The sequence below is a fragment of the Xenopus tropicalis genome, chromosome 4 (genome assembly GCF_000004195.4).
Source record: "Xenopus tropicalis strain Nigerian chromosome 4, UCB_Xtro_10.0, whole genome shotgun sequence".
NCBI lineage: Eukaryota > Metazoa > Chordata > Amphibia > Anura > Pipidae > Xenopus > Xenopus tropicalis.
The window spans coordinates 8,652,860-8,669,739 of record NC_030680.2 but is presented as its reverse complement, the minus strand read 5'-3'; the positions used below and the strand labels follow the sequence as shown (position 1 = coordinate 8,669,739).

General features: G+C 43.2%; 1 protein-coding gene across 3 annotated transcripts in view; it reads left to right on the top strand.

Annotated features, from left to right (window-relative positions):
• Window positions 1-9,282, top strand: part of lrrc4c (leucine rich repeat containing 4C) — a 651,007-nt gene extending 641,725 nt beyond the window's left edge. For all 3 annotated transcript variants that reach the window (XM_031900422.1, XM_002938940.5, XM_031900421.1), the window contains one exon: window positions 6,897-9,282. In XM_031900422.1, coding sequence (XP_031756282.1) covers window positions 6,939-8,858 — 1,920 coding nt within the window. In that variant the 5' untranslated portion in view covers window positions 6,897-6,938 and the 3' untranslated portion in view covers window positions 8,859-9,282. The remainder of the gene's footprint in view (window positions 1-6,896) is intronic.
• The last annotated feature ends 7,598 nt before the right edge of the window (window positions 9,283-16,880 follow it).

The following is a 16,880-nucleotide window of genomic DNA, read 5'->3' as shown; positions in this document are numbered from 1 at the left end:
GTACAGTATGGGGGTACAGCTTATTGTGTGCCCAGAACATTCCTTCTCTGTATATTTGTATTTATACATATGGGTAGGAGGTGCCATAGTGTTTCCCTTAGACAGTACTGTATGGGGGTACAGCTTATTGTGTGCCCAGAACATTCCTTCTCTGTATATTTGTATTTATACATATGGGTAGGGGGTGCCATAGTGTTTCCCTTAGACAGTACAGTATGGGGGTACAGCTTATTGTGTGCCCAGAACATTCCTTCTCTGTATATTTGTATTTATACATATGGGTAGGAGGTGCCATAGTGTTTCCCTTAGACAGTACAGTATGGGGGTACAGCTTATTGTGTGCCCAGAACATTCCTTCTCTGTATATTTGTATTTATACATATGGGTAGGAGGTGCCATAGTGTTTCCCTTAGACAGTACAGTATGGGGGTACAGCTTATTGTGTGCCCAGAACATTCCTTCTCTGTATATTTGTATTTATACATATGGGTAGGAGGTGCCATAGTGTTTCCCTTAGATAGTACTGTATGGGGGTACAGCTTATTGTGTGCCCAGAACATTCCTTCTCTGTATATTTGTATTTATACATATGGGTAGGAGGTGCCATAGTGTTGCCCTTAGACAGTACTGTATGGGGGTACAGCTTATTGTGTGCCCAGAACATTCCTTCTCTGTATATTTGTATTTATACATATGGGTAGGAGGTGCCATAGTGTTTCCCTTAGACAGTACTGTATGGGGGTACAGCTTATTGTGTGCCCAGAACATTCCTTCTCTGTATATTTGTATTTATACATATGGGTAGGAGGTGCCATAGTGTTTCCCTTAGACAGTACAGTATGGGGGTACAGCTTATTGTGTGCCCAGAACATTCCTTCTCTGTATATTTGTATTTATACATATGGGTAGGAGGTGCCATAGTGTTTCCCTTAGACAGTACAGTATGGGGGTACAGCTTATTGTGTGTTATGTCTCAGCCTTTATCCTTTATATATAGTTAATTTATCCAGGAAGTAAAGTCAGGTTTTTTACCCTTGTGGCTAAATGGACAGAAGATCCGCTAAAGGTTTTATTTTCCTCCCTCTACACAGGATCACCTTGACCCGATCCAACCCCTATTCAGTTGTCTCTTCCTCCTCTTTCATTAAGGGGCATTAATGCTTCCATTTACAATAGGGTAATTATCTTTTATGCAATGCCTTTTACTAATTGTCAGCTTTCAACACCCACACAACTGTCGCACTGACAGGTGTTCATCATATAAAAATGCTCATTCTTTCTTGCTTGGATCTAAGATTCTTGTCTAAAAATATGATTTGTGCCTGGGTGGGATTTTTTATTTATGGTGAATAGACGTTGGTAGCGAAATAAAGACAGGAGGGTTATACAACTTTTTCAAATGTATTTGTAGCTGTAATATTGGTGTGTAGGCGCCATCTCAGTGCCTTGTGCCTGAGTCTGAGCTTTCAGCCGGCGCTACCCATTAGAACTGCTTTCAGCTAACCTATTGTTTCTCCTACTCCCATGTAACTGGAGGAGTCCCAAGCCAGACTTGGATTTCTTACTATTGAGTGCTATTCTGATACCTACTGGGAGCTGCTATCTTGCTCCCTTCCCATTGTTCTGCTGATCGGCTGCTGGGGCTGGGGGGGGGGGGGATATCACTCCAACTTGCAGCGCAGCAGTAAAGTGTGCCTGAGTCTGAGCTTTCAGCCGGCGCTACACATTAGAACTGCTTTCAGCTAACCTATTGTTTCTCCTACTCCCATGTAACTGGAGGAGTCCCAAGCCGGACTTGGATTTCTTACTATTGAGTGCTATTCTGATACCTACTGGGAGCTGCTATCTTCCTCCCTTCCCATTGTTCTGCTGATCGGCTGCTGGGGGTGAGGGGGGGATATCACTCCAACTTGCAGCGCAGCAGTAAAGTGTGCCTGAGTCTGAGCTTTCAGCCAGCGCTACACATTAGAACTGCTTTCAGCTAACCTATTGTTTCTCCTACTCCCATGTAACTGGAGGAGTCCCAAGCCGGACTTGGATTTCTTACTATTGAGTGCTATTCTGATACCTACTGGGAGCTGCTATCTTGCTCCCTTCCCATTGTTCTGCTGATCGGCTGCTGGGGGTGAGGGGGGGGGATATCACTCCAACTTGCAGCGCAGCAGTAAAGTGTGCCTGAGTCTGAGCTTTCAGCCAGCGCTACACATTAGAACTGCTTTCAGCTAACCTATTGTTTCTCCTACTCCCATGTAACTGGAGGAGTCCCAAGCCGGACTTGGATTTCTTACTATTGAGTGCTATTCTGATACCTACTGGGAGCTGCTATCTCGCTCCCTTCCCATTGTTCTGCTGGAGAAGCTCTATTAACTGATGGGTTTGGAAACATGTTTATTTGTGCCAGCAATAAAATAATTCTAGATATTTTGAAGAAAATACCATATTTTCTACTGAGCAAACACAGAATAGTCGCGGGTATTTTCCTACAAAAACACAGTAGCCTTCGGAGATTTCAACGCGGTTTCCTAAAAAAAACTTTCTCGAAGCTCAATCAATATTTTGCAATTAAAAAGCCAGGGCTAATGAATTGAACGAGCGAGGGCTGTCAAGATGAAGCCAATACCGGCCAATCCCCAGTACAGTACATCAAACATTATTGCAATCTGCAGATCCATGTAAAAAAAAAAAAAAAGCTTGAACCGCCGCAGTCAGCGATCACGGCACACTAAATAATGGATTGTCCTCTTTTGTAACAGCTCTTTTTTCCTGTAAAATTAGGGCATATTTTGTTTTACGCAGCAGAGGTATTATTAGGCTGAGTACTTGCATTATGTATTTATGTGCCGCAGGTTATAAATGTGCTCGGCTGTAATATATATATATATATATATATAAGGCTTCACTTACGGCTGATTTATAGGAAAATTCATTAATCTGCGCGGCAACGAGACCCGGCGGTGAGCGGCAGATTGGAAATAAACCAAAGGACGTAGTTTAGAATCAAGAACATACGATTCTGCGAAGATTAGGGTCTCTGAGAGTCAAAATGCTCAATTTGGAAGAGGAGCTAAGGGAATATTTAATATCTAAATGAGATTAGCACAGCGGCGGCGGCAGATTCTATGGGCCAGTGTATCGAGCGCAGTTTATTGGTGGTTTTAATGCTGTTCAATGGTTCAGTCATTAGCCAAATAAACACAACTGTGGTTGAAGGTTCTGCAGAAGAGTCACTAAAATTGGGACGGTTGAGCACTAAAGTAGTCTCTGTTACCCTCTGGCATTGATTGGATGTTGCTTGTAGAATTTGCCCCAGGCCCTTGGGTATCTAATTCCGCTACTGTTGTTACCAGTGGCCTAAGTATCAGTGGGGTGGGGTGAAGGAATCATAGCCAACACCTCCATGGGGTCCAATGGAGACACTTGCAGAATGCTGAGGGTGGGGGGTTCAGATGCAAAACATATCTGGGGGGAGAGGGGTTGGTGCACATTTTGCACAAAAGCCTGTAGGGTTTTAGTTACAGTACTGACTGGTATAGAACATTTTTGCTCCCAGACATTGATGGCCGAGAAGGAACCTGGGCTCTGGAACCTGGTAGGTTGCTGGGTAACTGGATTACATGCTCCTAGCAGTCTCTGTTACCCTCTGGCATTGATTGGATGTTGCTTGCAGATTTTGCCCCAGGCCCATGGGTATCTAATTCCGCTATTGTTGTTACCAGTGGCATAAGTACCAGTGGGGTGGGGTGAACCCCTCCATGGGGCCCAATGGAGACACTTGCCGACTGCTGAGGGTGGTGGGTTCAGATGCAAAACATATCTGGGGGGAGAGGGGTTGGTGCACATTTTGCACAAAAGCCTGTAGGGTTTTAGTTACAGTACTGACTGGTATAGAACATTTTTGCTCCCAGACATTGATGGCCGAGAAGGAACATGGGCTCTGAAACCTGGTAGGGTGCTGGGTTACTTGTGGAAAGCTGAGGGTGGTGGGTTCAGATGCAAAACATATCTGGGGGGAGAGGGGTTGGTGCAAATTTTGCACACAAGCCTGTAATGTTTTAGTTACAGTACTGACTGGTATAGAACATTTTTGCTCCCAGACATTGATGGCCGAGAAAGAACATGGGCTCTGGAACCTGGTAGGGTGCTGGGTTACTTGTGGAATGCTGAGGGTGGGGGGTTCAGATGCAAAACTTATCTGGGGGAAAAGGGTTGGTGCACATTTTGCACATAAGCCTGTAGGGTTTTAGTTACAGTACTGACTGGTATAGAACATTTTTGCTCCCAGACATTGATGGCCGAGAAGGAACATGGGCTCTGGAACCTGGTAGGGTGCTGGGTTACTTGTGGAATGCTGAGGATGGTGGGTTCAGATGCAAAACTTATCTGGGGGAGAAGGGTTGGTGCACATTTTGCACATAAGCCTGTAGGGTTTTAGTTACAGTACTGACTGGTATAGAACATTTTTGCTCCCAGACATTGATGGCCGAGAAGGAACATGGGCTCTGGAACCTGGTAGGGTGCTCGGTTACTTGTGGAATGCTGAGGGTGGTGGGTTCAGATGCAAAACATATCTGGGGGGAGAGGGGTTGGTGCACATTTTGCACACAAGCCTGTAATGTTTTAGTTACAGTACTGACTGGTATAGAACATTTTTGTTCCCAGACATTGATGGCCGAGAAAGAACATGGGCTCTGGAACCTGGTAGGGTGCTGGGTAACTGGATTACATGCTCCTATAAGTCTATGTTACCCTTTGGCAACGATTGGGCGTTGCTTGCAGATTTTGCCCCAGGCCCATGGGTGTCTAATTCCGCTACTATTGTTCCAGTGGCATAAGTACCAGTGGGGTGGGGTGCAGGAATCACAGCCAACACCTCCATGGGGCCCAATGGAGACACTTGCCGACTGCTGAGGGTGGTGGGTTCAGATGCAAAACATATCTGGGGGGAGAGGGGTAGGTGCACATTTTGCACAAAAGCCTGTAGGGTTTTAGTTACAGTACTGACTGGTATAGAACATTTTTGCTCCCAGACATTGATGGCCGAGAAGGAACAAGGGCTCTGGAATCTGGTAGGGTGCTGGGTTACTTGTGGAATGCTGAGGGTGGTGGGTTTAGATGCAAAACAGATCTGGGGGGAGAGGGGTAGGTGCACATTTTGCACACATGCCTGTAGGGTTTTAGTTACAGTACTGACTGGTATAGAACATTTCTGCTCCCAGACATTGATGGCCGAGAAGGAACATGGGCTCTGGAACCTGGTAGGGTGCTGGGTTACTGAATTACATGCTCGTTGTTGGGTCTTACACCAAATTTGCAGGTAGAAATGGTGGCCTTCAACTCTGATGTAGATGAGCACCAACATAATTCACAGGGCTGCCCAACAGAAGAGCTTACATACAAATATGGAATGAAACAGGAGGTAAAGAGGGCTCATTAGAACTTGCAGTGTAAAAGTAGGAGGCATAGGACACAAGTGATGGGCAAGCAGATTGAGTATTGCACATACTGGGTGGCAGCGGCTTATAGAGTATGACTGTGTATCATCAAGGAATGGTAAGCTTTTCTTAAGAATAGGGATGCACCAAGTCCAGGATTTGATTCAGGATTTGGCCAAGAAATGGCCTTTTTCATCAGGATTCAGATTAGGCCAAATCCACATTCCCAGCCAACCTGAATCATGTGACTTTTCATCACAAAAACACGAAAGCTGAATATTTTCTCTAGCCCTTCCATAGCCTAACTTGCTATAGATTTAGATTCTGTTTGGTATTCGGCCAAATATTTCACAAAGGATTTAGGGTTTGGCCGAATCCCAAAATAGTGGGTTTGGTGAATTCCTACATAAGAACACACTATTAAATAATGTATGTGTCTAGTGTGCATGGTATTATTATATTCAGCAAGAGTGAAAACTGTATTTATACTGTAGATGTCCCAGATTATATATCTGCCAATGTCTAGGACTTTATTATACATAAGAAAATGAAGTTCTATGAAACATCTTTCTTTGACTCCATAGAATGGAATCTTCTGCTGTCTCCCATTCTTTTGGTTCCCTTTCCCCTACAGTCCCCATTGTTATTCTTTCTTCACTTACTTCTTTGTTCCTTATATCTATCACAACTCACTCTACTCAAGGACCAACCAAGGAACAAGCTTCCATGATATTTGTATAACATAGTGGTTCAAGTGTTTTAAAGAATAGTAGACCTTGCAAAAGGCATAGAATGCTTGAGTGTCCTCCCACCGTTGTGGTCAAAAGACAACGGAGTCTGTTTAATTCCAAGACTAATGAATTTATATACTATGAAAAAGCCATGTAACTGTGGGCTCTGGAACCTGGTAGGGTGCTGGGTTACTGAATTACATGCTCGTTGTTGGGTCTCACACCAAACTTGCAGGTAGAAATGGTGGCCTTCAACTCTGATGTAGTTGAGCACCAACATAGTCCACAGGGCTGCCCAACAGAAGAGCTTAAATACAAATATGGAATGAAACAGGAGGTAAAGAGAACTTGTAGTAGACCTTGCAAAAGGCATAGAGTGCTTGAGTGTCCTACCACCTTTGTGGTCAAGAGACAAAGGAGTCTGTTTAATTCCAAGACTATAGCATGAAAAAGCCATGAAACTGTGTGCTGTATATTCCATAAACTATGTTCCCAACATTGAGGAAGGAAGTATGGAGTCAGCAAAGTCATTGTAAGTCTAGAACCCTCAGCTTCTCGAAAGGTTTTCTGCTTACCACTAGGCATCTCTTTTCTCAATAAATATGCAGAGTCATACATTATAGAGTTTGACCGTTAATTGTAAATCAAGCAGGTCTATGAATAACATGTTGTCATGACTGCAAGATTGAAAGAGTGGATGACTAATATTGCTTTTCTTTGCTTTTTTTTTCAGACTCCTGGAACTCCTGAAGGACCAAACACGAATAAATTATGAATGTTGAACAAGATGAAATTACATCCACCGCAGATGATGATAGGTCCTAGGTTCAACAGGGCCCTATTTGACCCCCTTTTTATTGTGCTGTTGGCTCTTCAGCTTCTTGTGGTGGCGGGTTTAGTCAGGGCTCAGACCTGCCCTTCCGTATGTTCTTGTAGCAACCAGTTCAGCAAGGTCATTTGCACAAGAAGAAACCTCCGAGAGGTCCCAGACGGCATCTCCACCAACACAAGACAACTGAACCTTCATGAGAATCAGATCCAGATAATCAAAGTCGACAGTTTTAAACACTTGAGACATCTAGAAGTTTTACAGTTGAGCAGAAACCACATTAGGACGATTGAGATTGGTGCTTTCAATGGCTTGGCGAATCTGAATACATTGGAGCTCTTTGACAATCGTTTGACCACTATTCCTAATGGAGCTTTTGAATATTTGTCAAAACTGAAAGAGCTTTGGCTGAGAAACAATCCCATTGAAAGCATTCCATCCTATGCTTTTAATCGCATCCCTTCTCTCCGTAGGCTGGATTTGGGAGAGATGAAAAGATTGTCATATATTTCAGAAGGGGCATTTGAAGGCCTTTCAAATCTCAAATATTTGAACCTTGGAATGTGCAACCTAAGAGATATCCCCAATCTTACTCCTCTTGTTAAACTAGACGAGTTGGATCTTTCTGGGAACCATTTGTCGGTCCTTCGACCTGGATCTTTCCAAGGATTAACCCATCTTCAAAAATTGTGGATTATGCATTCCCAAATTCAGGTGATCGAAAGGAATGCCTTTGATGATCTCCAGTCGCTGGTGGAACTTAATTTGGCACATAATAATCTAACTTTACTGCCTCATGATCTTTTCACACCTCTTCACAACCTACAAAGGATTCAATTGCATCACAACCCCTGGAACTGCAACTGTGACATCCTTTGGCTCAGTTGGTGGCTCAAAGAGATAGTCACCACGGGCAGCACATGTTGTGCTCGGTGTAGCACTCCCCCGAGCTTAAAAGGAACTCACATTGCAGAGCTGGACCATAACTATTTTACTTGCTACGCTCCTGTAATTGTAGAGCCCCCTGCTGACCTGAATGTCACGGAAGGCATGGCGGCTGAGCTTAAATGTAGGGCATCGACATCGTTGACTTATGTTAGTTGGATTACTCCAAATGGAACTATTATGACCCATGGATCTTATAAAGTACGTATTTCCGTGTTGAACGACGGCACGCTGAACTTTACAAATGTAACAGTGAGGGACACGGGCTTGTACACCTGTATAGTAAGCAATTCCGCCGGTAACACCACTGCCTCAGCGACACTGAATGTGACGGCGTCCGACACTGGTTACACTTACTTTTCCACCGTGACCGTAGAGACTATGGAACCATCTCAGGATGAGGCAAGGACCACAGAAACTCACGTCGGCCCAACCCCGGTCATTGACTGGGAAACCACCAATGCAACCACCTCTCTAATGCCTCAGAGCACAAGGTTCACAGAAAAAACCGTCACCGTCCCCGTCACAGATGCAAACAACGGGATGCCAGGTATCGACGAGGTCATGAAAACCACCAAAATAATCATTGGCTGTTTTGTGGCCATTACCCTAATGGCGGCGGTGATGCTGGTTATTTTCTACAAGATGAGAAAGCAGCACCATCGGAAGAACCATCACGCCCCTACGCGGACTGTTGAAATTATCAACGTGGATGACGAACTCACGGCCGACACCCCCATTGAAAGCCACTTGCCCATGCCGGCGATAGAACACGAGCATTTAAACCATTATAACTCTTATAAGTCTCCTTTTAATCACACGACGACGGTGAACACAATAAATTCAATACACAGCTCTGTGCATGAACCTTTATTGATTCGAGCAAACTCTAAAGACAATGTGCAGGAAACGCAGATCTAAAACTGTAAATTCACCAGAATAAAAACAAAAAAAGACAATTTATAAACAGACAAAATGACTGGGCTAAATCTACTGTTTCCAATAAAAAAGTGTCTTTACAAAAAAAAGAAATAATAAAAAAAAGAAAGAAATTTATTTATTAAAAATTCTATTGTGATCTAAAACTGCTGAAATCGTGTATTCCTAAAAAAAACTGAATTATGTTTTTTTTTTTTTATATATATTTTTCTTTTTTAATCGAGCGATCAGAATTGAGAAGTTTCGAATGAAATTCGTGGCGCTTTAAATATGTTTCTGGTTCTGGTTCATCTCTATCATTCTGTCCTTTATTTTGCTAAAGAATAGTCATGTATAAAAACGAGCTGCTTTTCTATAATACCGTACTTCTAGGTCACTTTAAAAAATATATATGGTATATAAAACATTGACCTGTCATTTTTATAATTTATAAATGAGTTTCCCTTTCTAAATTCTGATTGGCTACAATTTCCTATTACAACCTCTACATTCCCTCTACACATTAGAACTGCTTTCAGCTAACCTATTGTTTCTCCTACTCCCATGTAACTGGAGGAGTCCCAAGCCGGACTTGGATTTCTTACTATTGAGTGCTATTCTGATACCTACTGGGAGCTGCTATCTTGCTCCCTTCCCATTGTTCTGCTGATCGGCTGCTGGGGGTGAGGGGGGGGGATATCACTCCAACTTGCAGCGCAGCAGTAAAGTGTGCCTGAGTCTGAGCTTTCAGAAGGAGCCAGTGCTACACATTAGAACTGCTTTCAGCTAACCTATTGTTTCTCCTACTCCCATGTAACTGGAGGAGTCCCAAGCCAGACTTATATTTCTTAGTACTGAGTGCTATCCTGATACCTACTGGGAGCTGCTATCTTGCTCCCTTCTCATTGTTCTGCTGATTGGCTGCTGGGGGTGAGGGGGGGGGGATATCACTCCAACTTGCAGCACAGCAGTAAAGTGTGCCTGAGTCTGAGCTTTCAGAAGGAGCCAGTGCTACACATTAGAACTGCTTTCAGCTAACCTATTGTTTCTTCTACTCCCATGTAACTGGAGGAGTCCCAAGCCGGACTTGGATTTCTTACTATTGAGTGCTATTCTGATACCTACTGGGAGCTGCTATCTTGCTCCCTTCCCATTGTTCTGCTGATCGGCTGCTTAGGGTGAGGGGGGGGGGGATATCACTCCAACTTGCAGCGCAGCAGAAAAGTGTGAAGTTTATCAGAGTACAGGTCACATGGCTGTGACACCCTGGGAAATGAAGAATATGGCTAACCCCATGGGAAAAACAGATTACAATGCAGGATTCTGCTGGAGAAGCTCTATTAACTGATTGAAAATAACTATATAAGGATACATAGTGGGGCTAATTATATATCACTGGGCACATTTGCCCCGTGCAGTAACCCATGGCAACCAGTCATTCATGAGCTTTGTTCATCTATCTGCAAGCAGAAGAGGAGGCTGGAATATGTGGGGAGGCTACCAGTAGATGGCGTTTCATGAAACAGCTTATAAATGTATACTTATATATAGTGGGTAACTGAGAAAATAATATTTCCTCCCCATAGAAACTTAGGGGAAGATTCTCAAGACAGGTGTATTATCCCATAGGGGTTATAAAGCAGTTCAGAACTTATTTCTCATTGGTTATTGTAGGGCAGTAATCCCCAACCAGTGGCTCAGGAGCAACATGTTGCTCACCAATCCCTTTAATGTTGCTCCCAGTGGCCTCAATGTCTGTGCCCATTTTTGAATTTATGACTTGGAGGCAAGTTTTGGAGGCATAAAGACCATGTGTACTGCTCAACAGAGCCTCTAGTAGTCTGCCAGTCCACATTGGGCTACTAATTAACCAATCTGAATCCTTATTGGTCACCTACTAGGAAAGTTTTTGTGCTTAAGTTGCTCCCTAGCTTTTTTTCATTGAAATGTTGCTCAAGGGTTAAAAAGGTTGGGGATCCCAGCTGTAGAGTAATGTCCCAGTTCCCCCACTGCTACTACAAAAGATTGGGAACTTTATTGGTTCCATTTTTGTTGTGATAGCCCTACTTACTTTATTCCCAATTCTCTCTGACTTTACCCCATTAAATGGGGACATCTAAAAAAATGTTACTTGGATGTTTCTTTTTCAAAAATGATCTTTTTTTGTGTGCCCAGAACATTTAATCAATGGTGGGAGCCATCATTTTACCTTCCTCAACTGAGATCTTATTAGACATAAAGAGAACAGTTGTTGGGTTAATGTCTTATTGGAGTCCATAGTGAATAAAATGGCAGGTTCCATTAGCAAATGTGCAGAGAAGGTCCATAACAGACAGTTATATCAATAGACGAGGACCTGAATAGAAAACTAAGTTATGTAAAAAGTAACAAAAACTTGAATTATTTGATAAAAAAAGGAGTCTAGGGAAGATGGGCTTCCCATAATTCGGAGCTATCTGGATTTTGGATTTTAGAAAAATGGATCCCATACCCGTAACCACTTCCTTTTGTTGCAAAGGAATAAATGAACCAAGGGATGCATTTGGCCAACCATAGAGCATTCAGGGTTACAAATAGATTCCCACAGCTGTCCTTCAGCCCCACCTCTTTGAACCAATGTGTGTTTATTCATTGGAACATATGGAACTACTCTTATTTTTCTCAACTACATTAACATATGACCATTAGGAAGTTCAGCCATTTGTTTAATTGTTTATTCCAGGTCTCTCACTTAATAATAATAAAGCTGAATATTATTTTCATTTAGAGAATAACAGTAGAAGACGACTTCCTTCTACTGAATGATAAACAGGATATAGCAGCACTGGGACTCATCTCTTTTGTAAGGATTACTTATCGGGGGTCTCGATGAATGTAGCTCAACATAGATTTTATTTTCTTGCCATCTTTTGGTTTATCTAGAGCAGGGGTGGGCAAACTATGGACCTTGGGCCACGTCCGGCCCGTTGGTCTTCTGAATCCGGCCCGCCGACTCCGCAAGTCTCATCACTTGCGACTTGCTGACTGGGGACTGACGAGCGGAAATGGCGTAATGATGGCCCAACCCGGCCCGGCCCAGCCCGTCTGTAAGTCAATGTGGCCCCTGAGCCAAAAAGTTTGCCCATCCCTGATCTAGAGGGATGTTTATTCCCTCAACAGTGGTGCTGGGCCCCCCTGCAAAATAATCTTTGGAGGAGCCTAGCCCAAAAAAAACAAGCTCAACCTGTCCCCCTTCCATCCGCTTGCTTATAAATCCTACCTGAAAGTCAGGGGAACAGTAATTTATACACTGTGGAACCAGACCCTACGGTCCAGGCCAACCTGTCCCCACCACCCCCCATTACCATGGTGCCTTCTTCCTCTATTGTTACGCTACGGTCCCCCATGTTAGTTGACTTCAAACCCTGTGTATGATGTACACTTCTTCAGTTTGCTGGAAATCATGGACAACGCGCCACCCCCCATTACCATAGTGCCTTCTTCCTCTATTGTTACGCCACTGTCCCCCACCTTAGTTGACTTCAAACCCTGTGTATGATGTACTCTTCTTCAGGTTGCTGGAAATCATGGACAACGTAGGGACCGGGTCATCCTGTCCCCGCCACCCCCCATTACCAGGGTGCCTTCTTCCTCTATTGTCACGCCACTGTCCCCCACCTTAGTTGACTTCAAACCCTGTGTATGATGTACTCTTCTTCAGGTTGCTGGAAATCATGGACAACGTAGGGTCCAGGTCATCCTGTCCCCGCCATCCCCCATTACCAGGGTGCCTTCTTCCTCTATTGTCACGCCACTGTCCCCCACCTTAGTTGACTTCAAACCCTGTGTATGATGTACTCTTCTTCAGGTTGCTGTAAATCTTGGACAACATGGTGCCTCCTTTACTTGGGAGAACAAGAATGAACTTTCATCCTACAAAGTCCAGAGAAGATATCACCATTAAAAAATAAACACACTATTTAACACCTTTTGTATTTTATTGTTGCCTATATAAAGTAGGACAAAGGATAGGGGTCAAACCTGAAGGTGTACATTGGAAAATGAAAGAATTTTAACTTTCTTTGGTATTACATGGAGTAAAAGGAGGACAACCGTATATTCTTAGGTTTAAACATCTCCATGTTATTTTTGACAGTAGATTGTTGGGTTTCACATACTGAAAAATATACTGTATCTTTCCTTGCAAATCAGGTGAATCCTGGAGAACAATGGAATCCAACCAAGAAACTGTCATCTTCGCTAGGTGAACATGACAGAGTGGCGATTTGGGCAGCTAAGTGGCAGATGAGATTTAATAGCCTTGGAAATTAAATATGCAGGTTACTTATACCTGTAAAAGACTAATATAGACACATTTTGGATGAATAAGGGCCTAGGAGTACCTACTTGTAGCAAAAGACTGTTTGGCCTCATCAAGAATTTGGACTACAATTTTGGTCTTCATTACACAAAGTGAACATGATTTTAACAGAGAGAGTCCAGAATAATATATATATGGTCGGTATGAATAAATATATAAGGATACCATACAGCAAATTCCTTCAGTAGATCATTTCAAAGGATGAGAGGACATCTCTAGATCTTCGAAGAAAAGAGGCTTCATGGTAAGGTTCCAAAAACATATTTCCTTGAGTAAGACCTGGGGAACTGTGTAAGTCTCTCTGTACTGGAAGATGCCTTAGATATCTCCAAAAAAGGTTTGAATGCCTTTTTACTAGGGATGCACAGAATCCAGGTTTGGATGGTTTGGGATTCGGTCAAGATTCTCTGGAATCCACGCTCCTTGCTGAACCGAATCCAAAACCATAAAATCACAAGAGTTTTTGTCACATAAACACAGAATTTGAAAATTTTTAGTGTACGCGGTTCTCTTTGGCCTTCTTTATCCAGTTCTTAATTCGGTTCGGTATTTGGCCGTATCTTTCACAAAGGATTCAGGATTCGACTGAATCCAAAAATAGTGGATTCGGTGCAACCCTACTTTTTACTAAGATTGAAAGATACATTCCTACGACAATGTTGATCCAGGGAATGGCCTTTGTCCAATTGGGAGTCAGGAAGCATTTTTCCACTATTCAGATGGACTTTTTCTGGATAAACTTCAAGTAAGTTCACACTATCTTGGCCAATGGTTAAACTTGAACCGGAAACAAAGTTCCAAACATTGTTTTTTTTAGGAGCCCTGGCAACGATGGGTCACCCTACAGTTGTGCCACTTACAACCAGTGATGGCCGCCTGGGGTATAAATATAGCCAATGACCAAATGTGAGAATTTATGTCCAATTATATTGACAGTGACAAGGTTCTTTTATATTCTGACGTAATGTCGTTCCTGTAAAGTGCAAAACCCTGTTCTATGTCATCTCTGTTTTCTGGCCATTAATGAGCTTCCATAGGCCGAAGCTATTGATTTCTTTAACTTGCGCTTTTCAGCTTTCAGACAGCTCGAACCTTTTCGCCGCCTGAGAACCGTGTTATCAAAAACTGCCATCCACTTACAATACACAGAGGCGAGCGGGACGGTAAAAGGCTGAGACCTTTGCTGTTTTTTATTGAGGTAGAATTCTGGAAATGTAAAATGCTGGAATGAGTTAAGGCTTTATGAGCGTTAGTTATTGCAACGCGTGCCCTTATGTGGCGGATCAATATATTTTATTATCGTTGGGTTTATTGCCAGTCGCAGTGGATGTTATGTATTATGGCATATTATTTTCAACTGCAAAACCTAATGATAAGGTAGTCCTGACCTTACATTGGCATTTCTATACCAATGGCAGCATTGGGTTCCTGGAATAAAATATCTATTGAGAATAATGTGAATGATAATGTTGCTTAGACAAAAGTTCCGGGTTACATTGGCCGGAGACTTCAAGCGTGTAGAATGGTTATACCAACTAGGAAACAGATGGGGGTGGCTTAAAGCCACAGTCCCATTAGAAAGAGTCCACCAAGGATATGTGCAAGCAATTTACTCCATGGTAAGAAAACACATCAGGGAACATTCCACCAATCTGCATGGCCCAAAAATCATTCTTATGCAGAAAAATGAATACAAGTTCTATCTAAGTTCTTGGACTTGGTTAAACTGGTTAAAAGGATACTGCCATGATTTTTATAGGGTACTTTTTATTTCTAAATGACACTATTACACAGCAAATAATTCCCTCTGCCATTTAACCTTTTATTCTTGAACCAACAAATGTATTTGTAGCTGTAATGTTGGTGTGTAGGCGCCATCTCAGTGCCTTGTGCCTGAGTCTGAGCTTTCAGCCAGCGCTACACATTAGAACTGCTTTCAGCTAACCTATTGTTTCTCCTACTCCCATGTAACTGGAGGAGTCCCAATCCGGACTTGGATTTCTTACTATTGAGTGCTATTCTGATACCTACTGGGAGCTGCTATCTTGCTCCCTTCCCATTGTTCTGCTGATCGGCTGCTGGGGGGGAGGGGGGGATATCACTTTAACTTGCAGCGCAGCAGTAAATTGTGCCTGAGTCTGAGCTTTCAGCCAGCGCTACACATTAGAACTGCTTTCAGCTAACCTATTGTTTCTCCTACTCCCATGTAACTGGAGGAGTCAGAAGCCGGACTTGGATTTCTTACTATTGAGTGCTATTCTGATACCTACTGGGAGCTGCTATCTTGCTCCCTTCCCATTGTTCTACTGATCGGCTGCTGGGGGGGAGGGGGGGGATATCACTCCAACTTGCAGCGCAGCAGTAAATTGCGCCTGAGTCTGAGCTTTCAGCCAGCGCTACACATTAGAACTGCTTTCAGCTAACCTATTGTTTCTCCTACTCCCATGTAACTGGAGGAGTCAGAAGCCGGACTTGGATTTCTTACTATTGAGTGCTATTCTGATACCTACTGGGAGCTGCTATCTTGCTCCCTTCCCATTGTTCTACTGATCGGCTGCTGGGGGGGAGGGGGGGGATATCACTCCAACTTGCAGCGCAGCAGTAAATTGTGCCTGAGTCTGAGCTTTCAGCCAGCGCTACACATTAGAACTGCTTTCAGCTAACCTATTGTTTCTCCTACTCCCATGTAACTGGAGGAGTCAGAAGCCGGACTTGGATTTCTTACTATTGAGTGCTATTCTGATACCTACTGGGAGATGCTATCTTGCTCCCTTCCCATTGTTCTACTGATCGGCTGCTGGGGGGGAGGGGGGGGATATCACTCCAACTTGCAGCGCAGCAGTAAAGTGTGCCTGAGTCTGAGCTTTCAGCCAGCGCTACTCATTAGAACTGCTTTCAGCTAACCTATTGTTTCTCCTACTCCCATGTAACTGGAGGAGTCCCAAGCCGGACTTGGATTTCTTACTATTGAGTGCTATTCTGATACCTACTGGGAGCTGCTATCTTGCTCCCTTCCCATTGTTCTACTGATCGGCTGCTGGGGGTGAGGGGGGGGGGGGATATCACTCCAACTTGCAGCACAGCAGTAAAGTGTGCCTGAGTCTGAGCTTTCAGAAGGAAAGAAACTTATCTTCTAATTTATCTTGCCCATAAGTTGCCACGTGATAAACCATTAAATAACTTTTTCTCATGAAACTGAATATACTTTCTTCTTCGGACTCTTTCCAACTTTCAAATGGGGGTCACTGACCCCGGCAGCCAAAAACTATTCCTCTGTGAGGCTCCAGTTTTATTATTAGTGTTACTTTTTGTAACTTTCTTTTCTATTCAGTCCCTCTCTTATTCATATACCAGTGACTCATTCAAACCACTGCCAGGTCACTAAGGTAATTTGAGCCCTAGCAACCAGATAACTGCTAAAAATTCCTAACTGGAAAGCTGCTGAACAAAATTCATGCCAGTTTCACGAAAAAATGTTCACATGGCAAAATACGGAATTTTGCTGTGAGATTTGTTCTAGCAAGGGGTTTCACTCTTGGGGCACCAATTCATTGTATTATTAATAAATGGGGAAATAAAGCCGTTCCCTTAAGGCGCATACATTGATATCTACTGTTCTAACGATGATGCTCACTAATGATCACTAATTTAGTAGCAACATCATT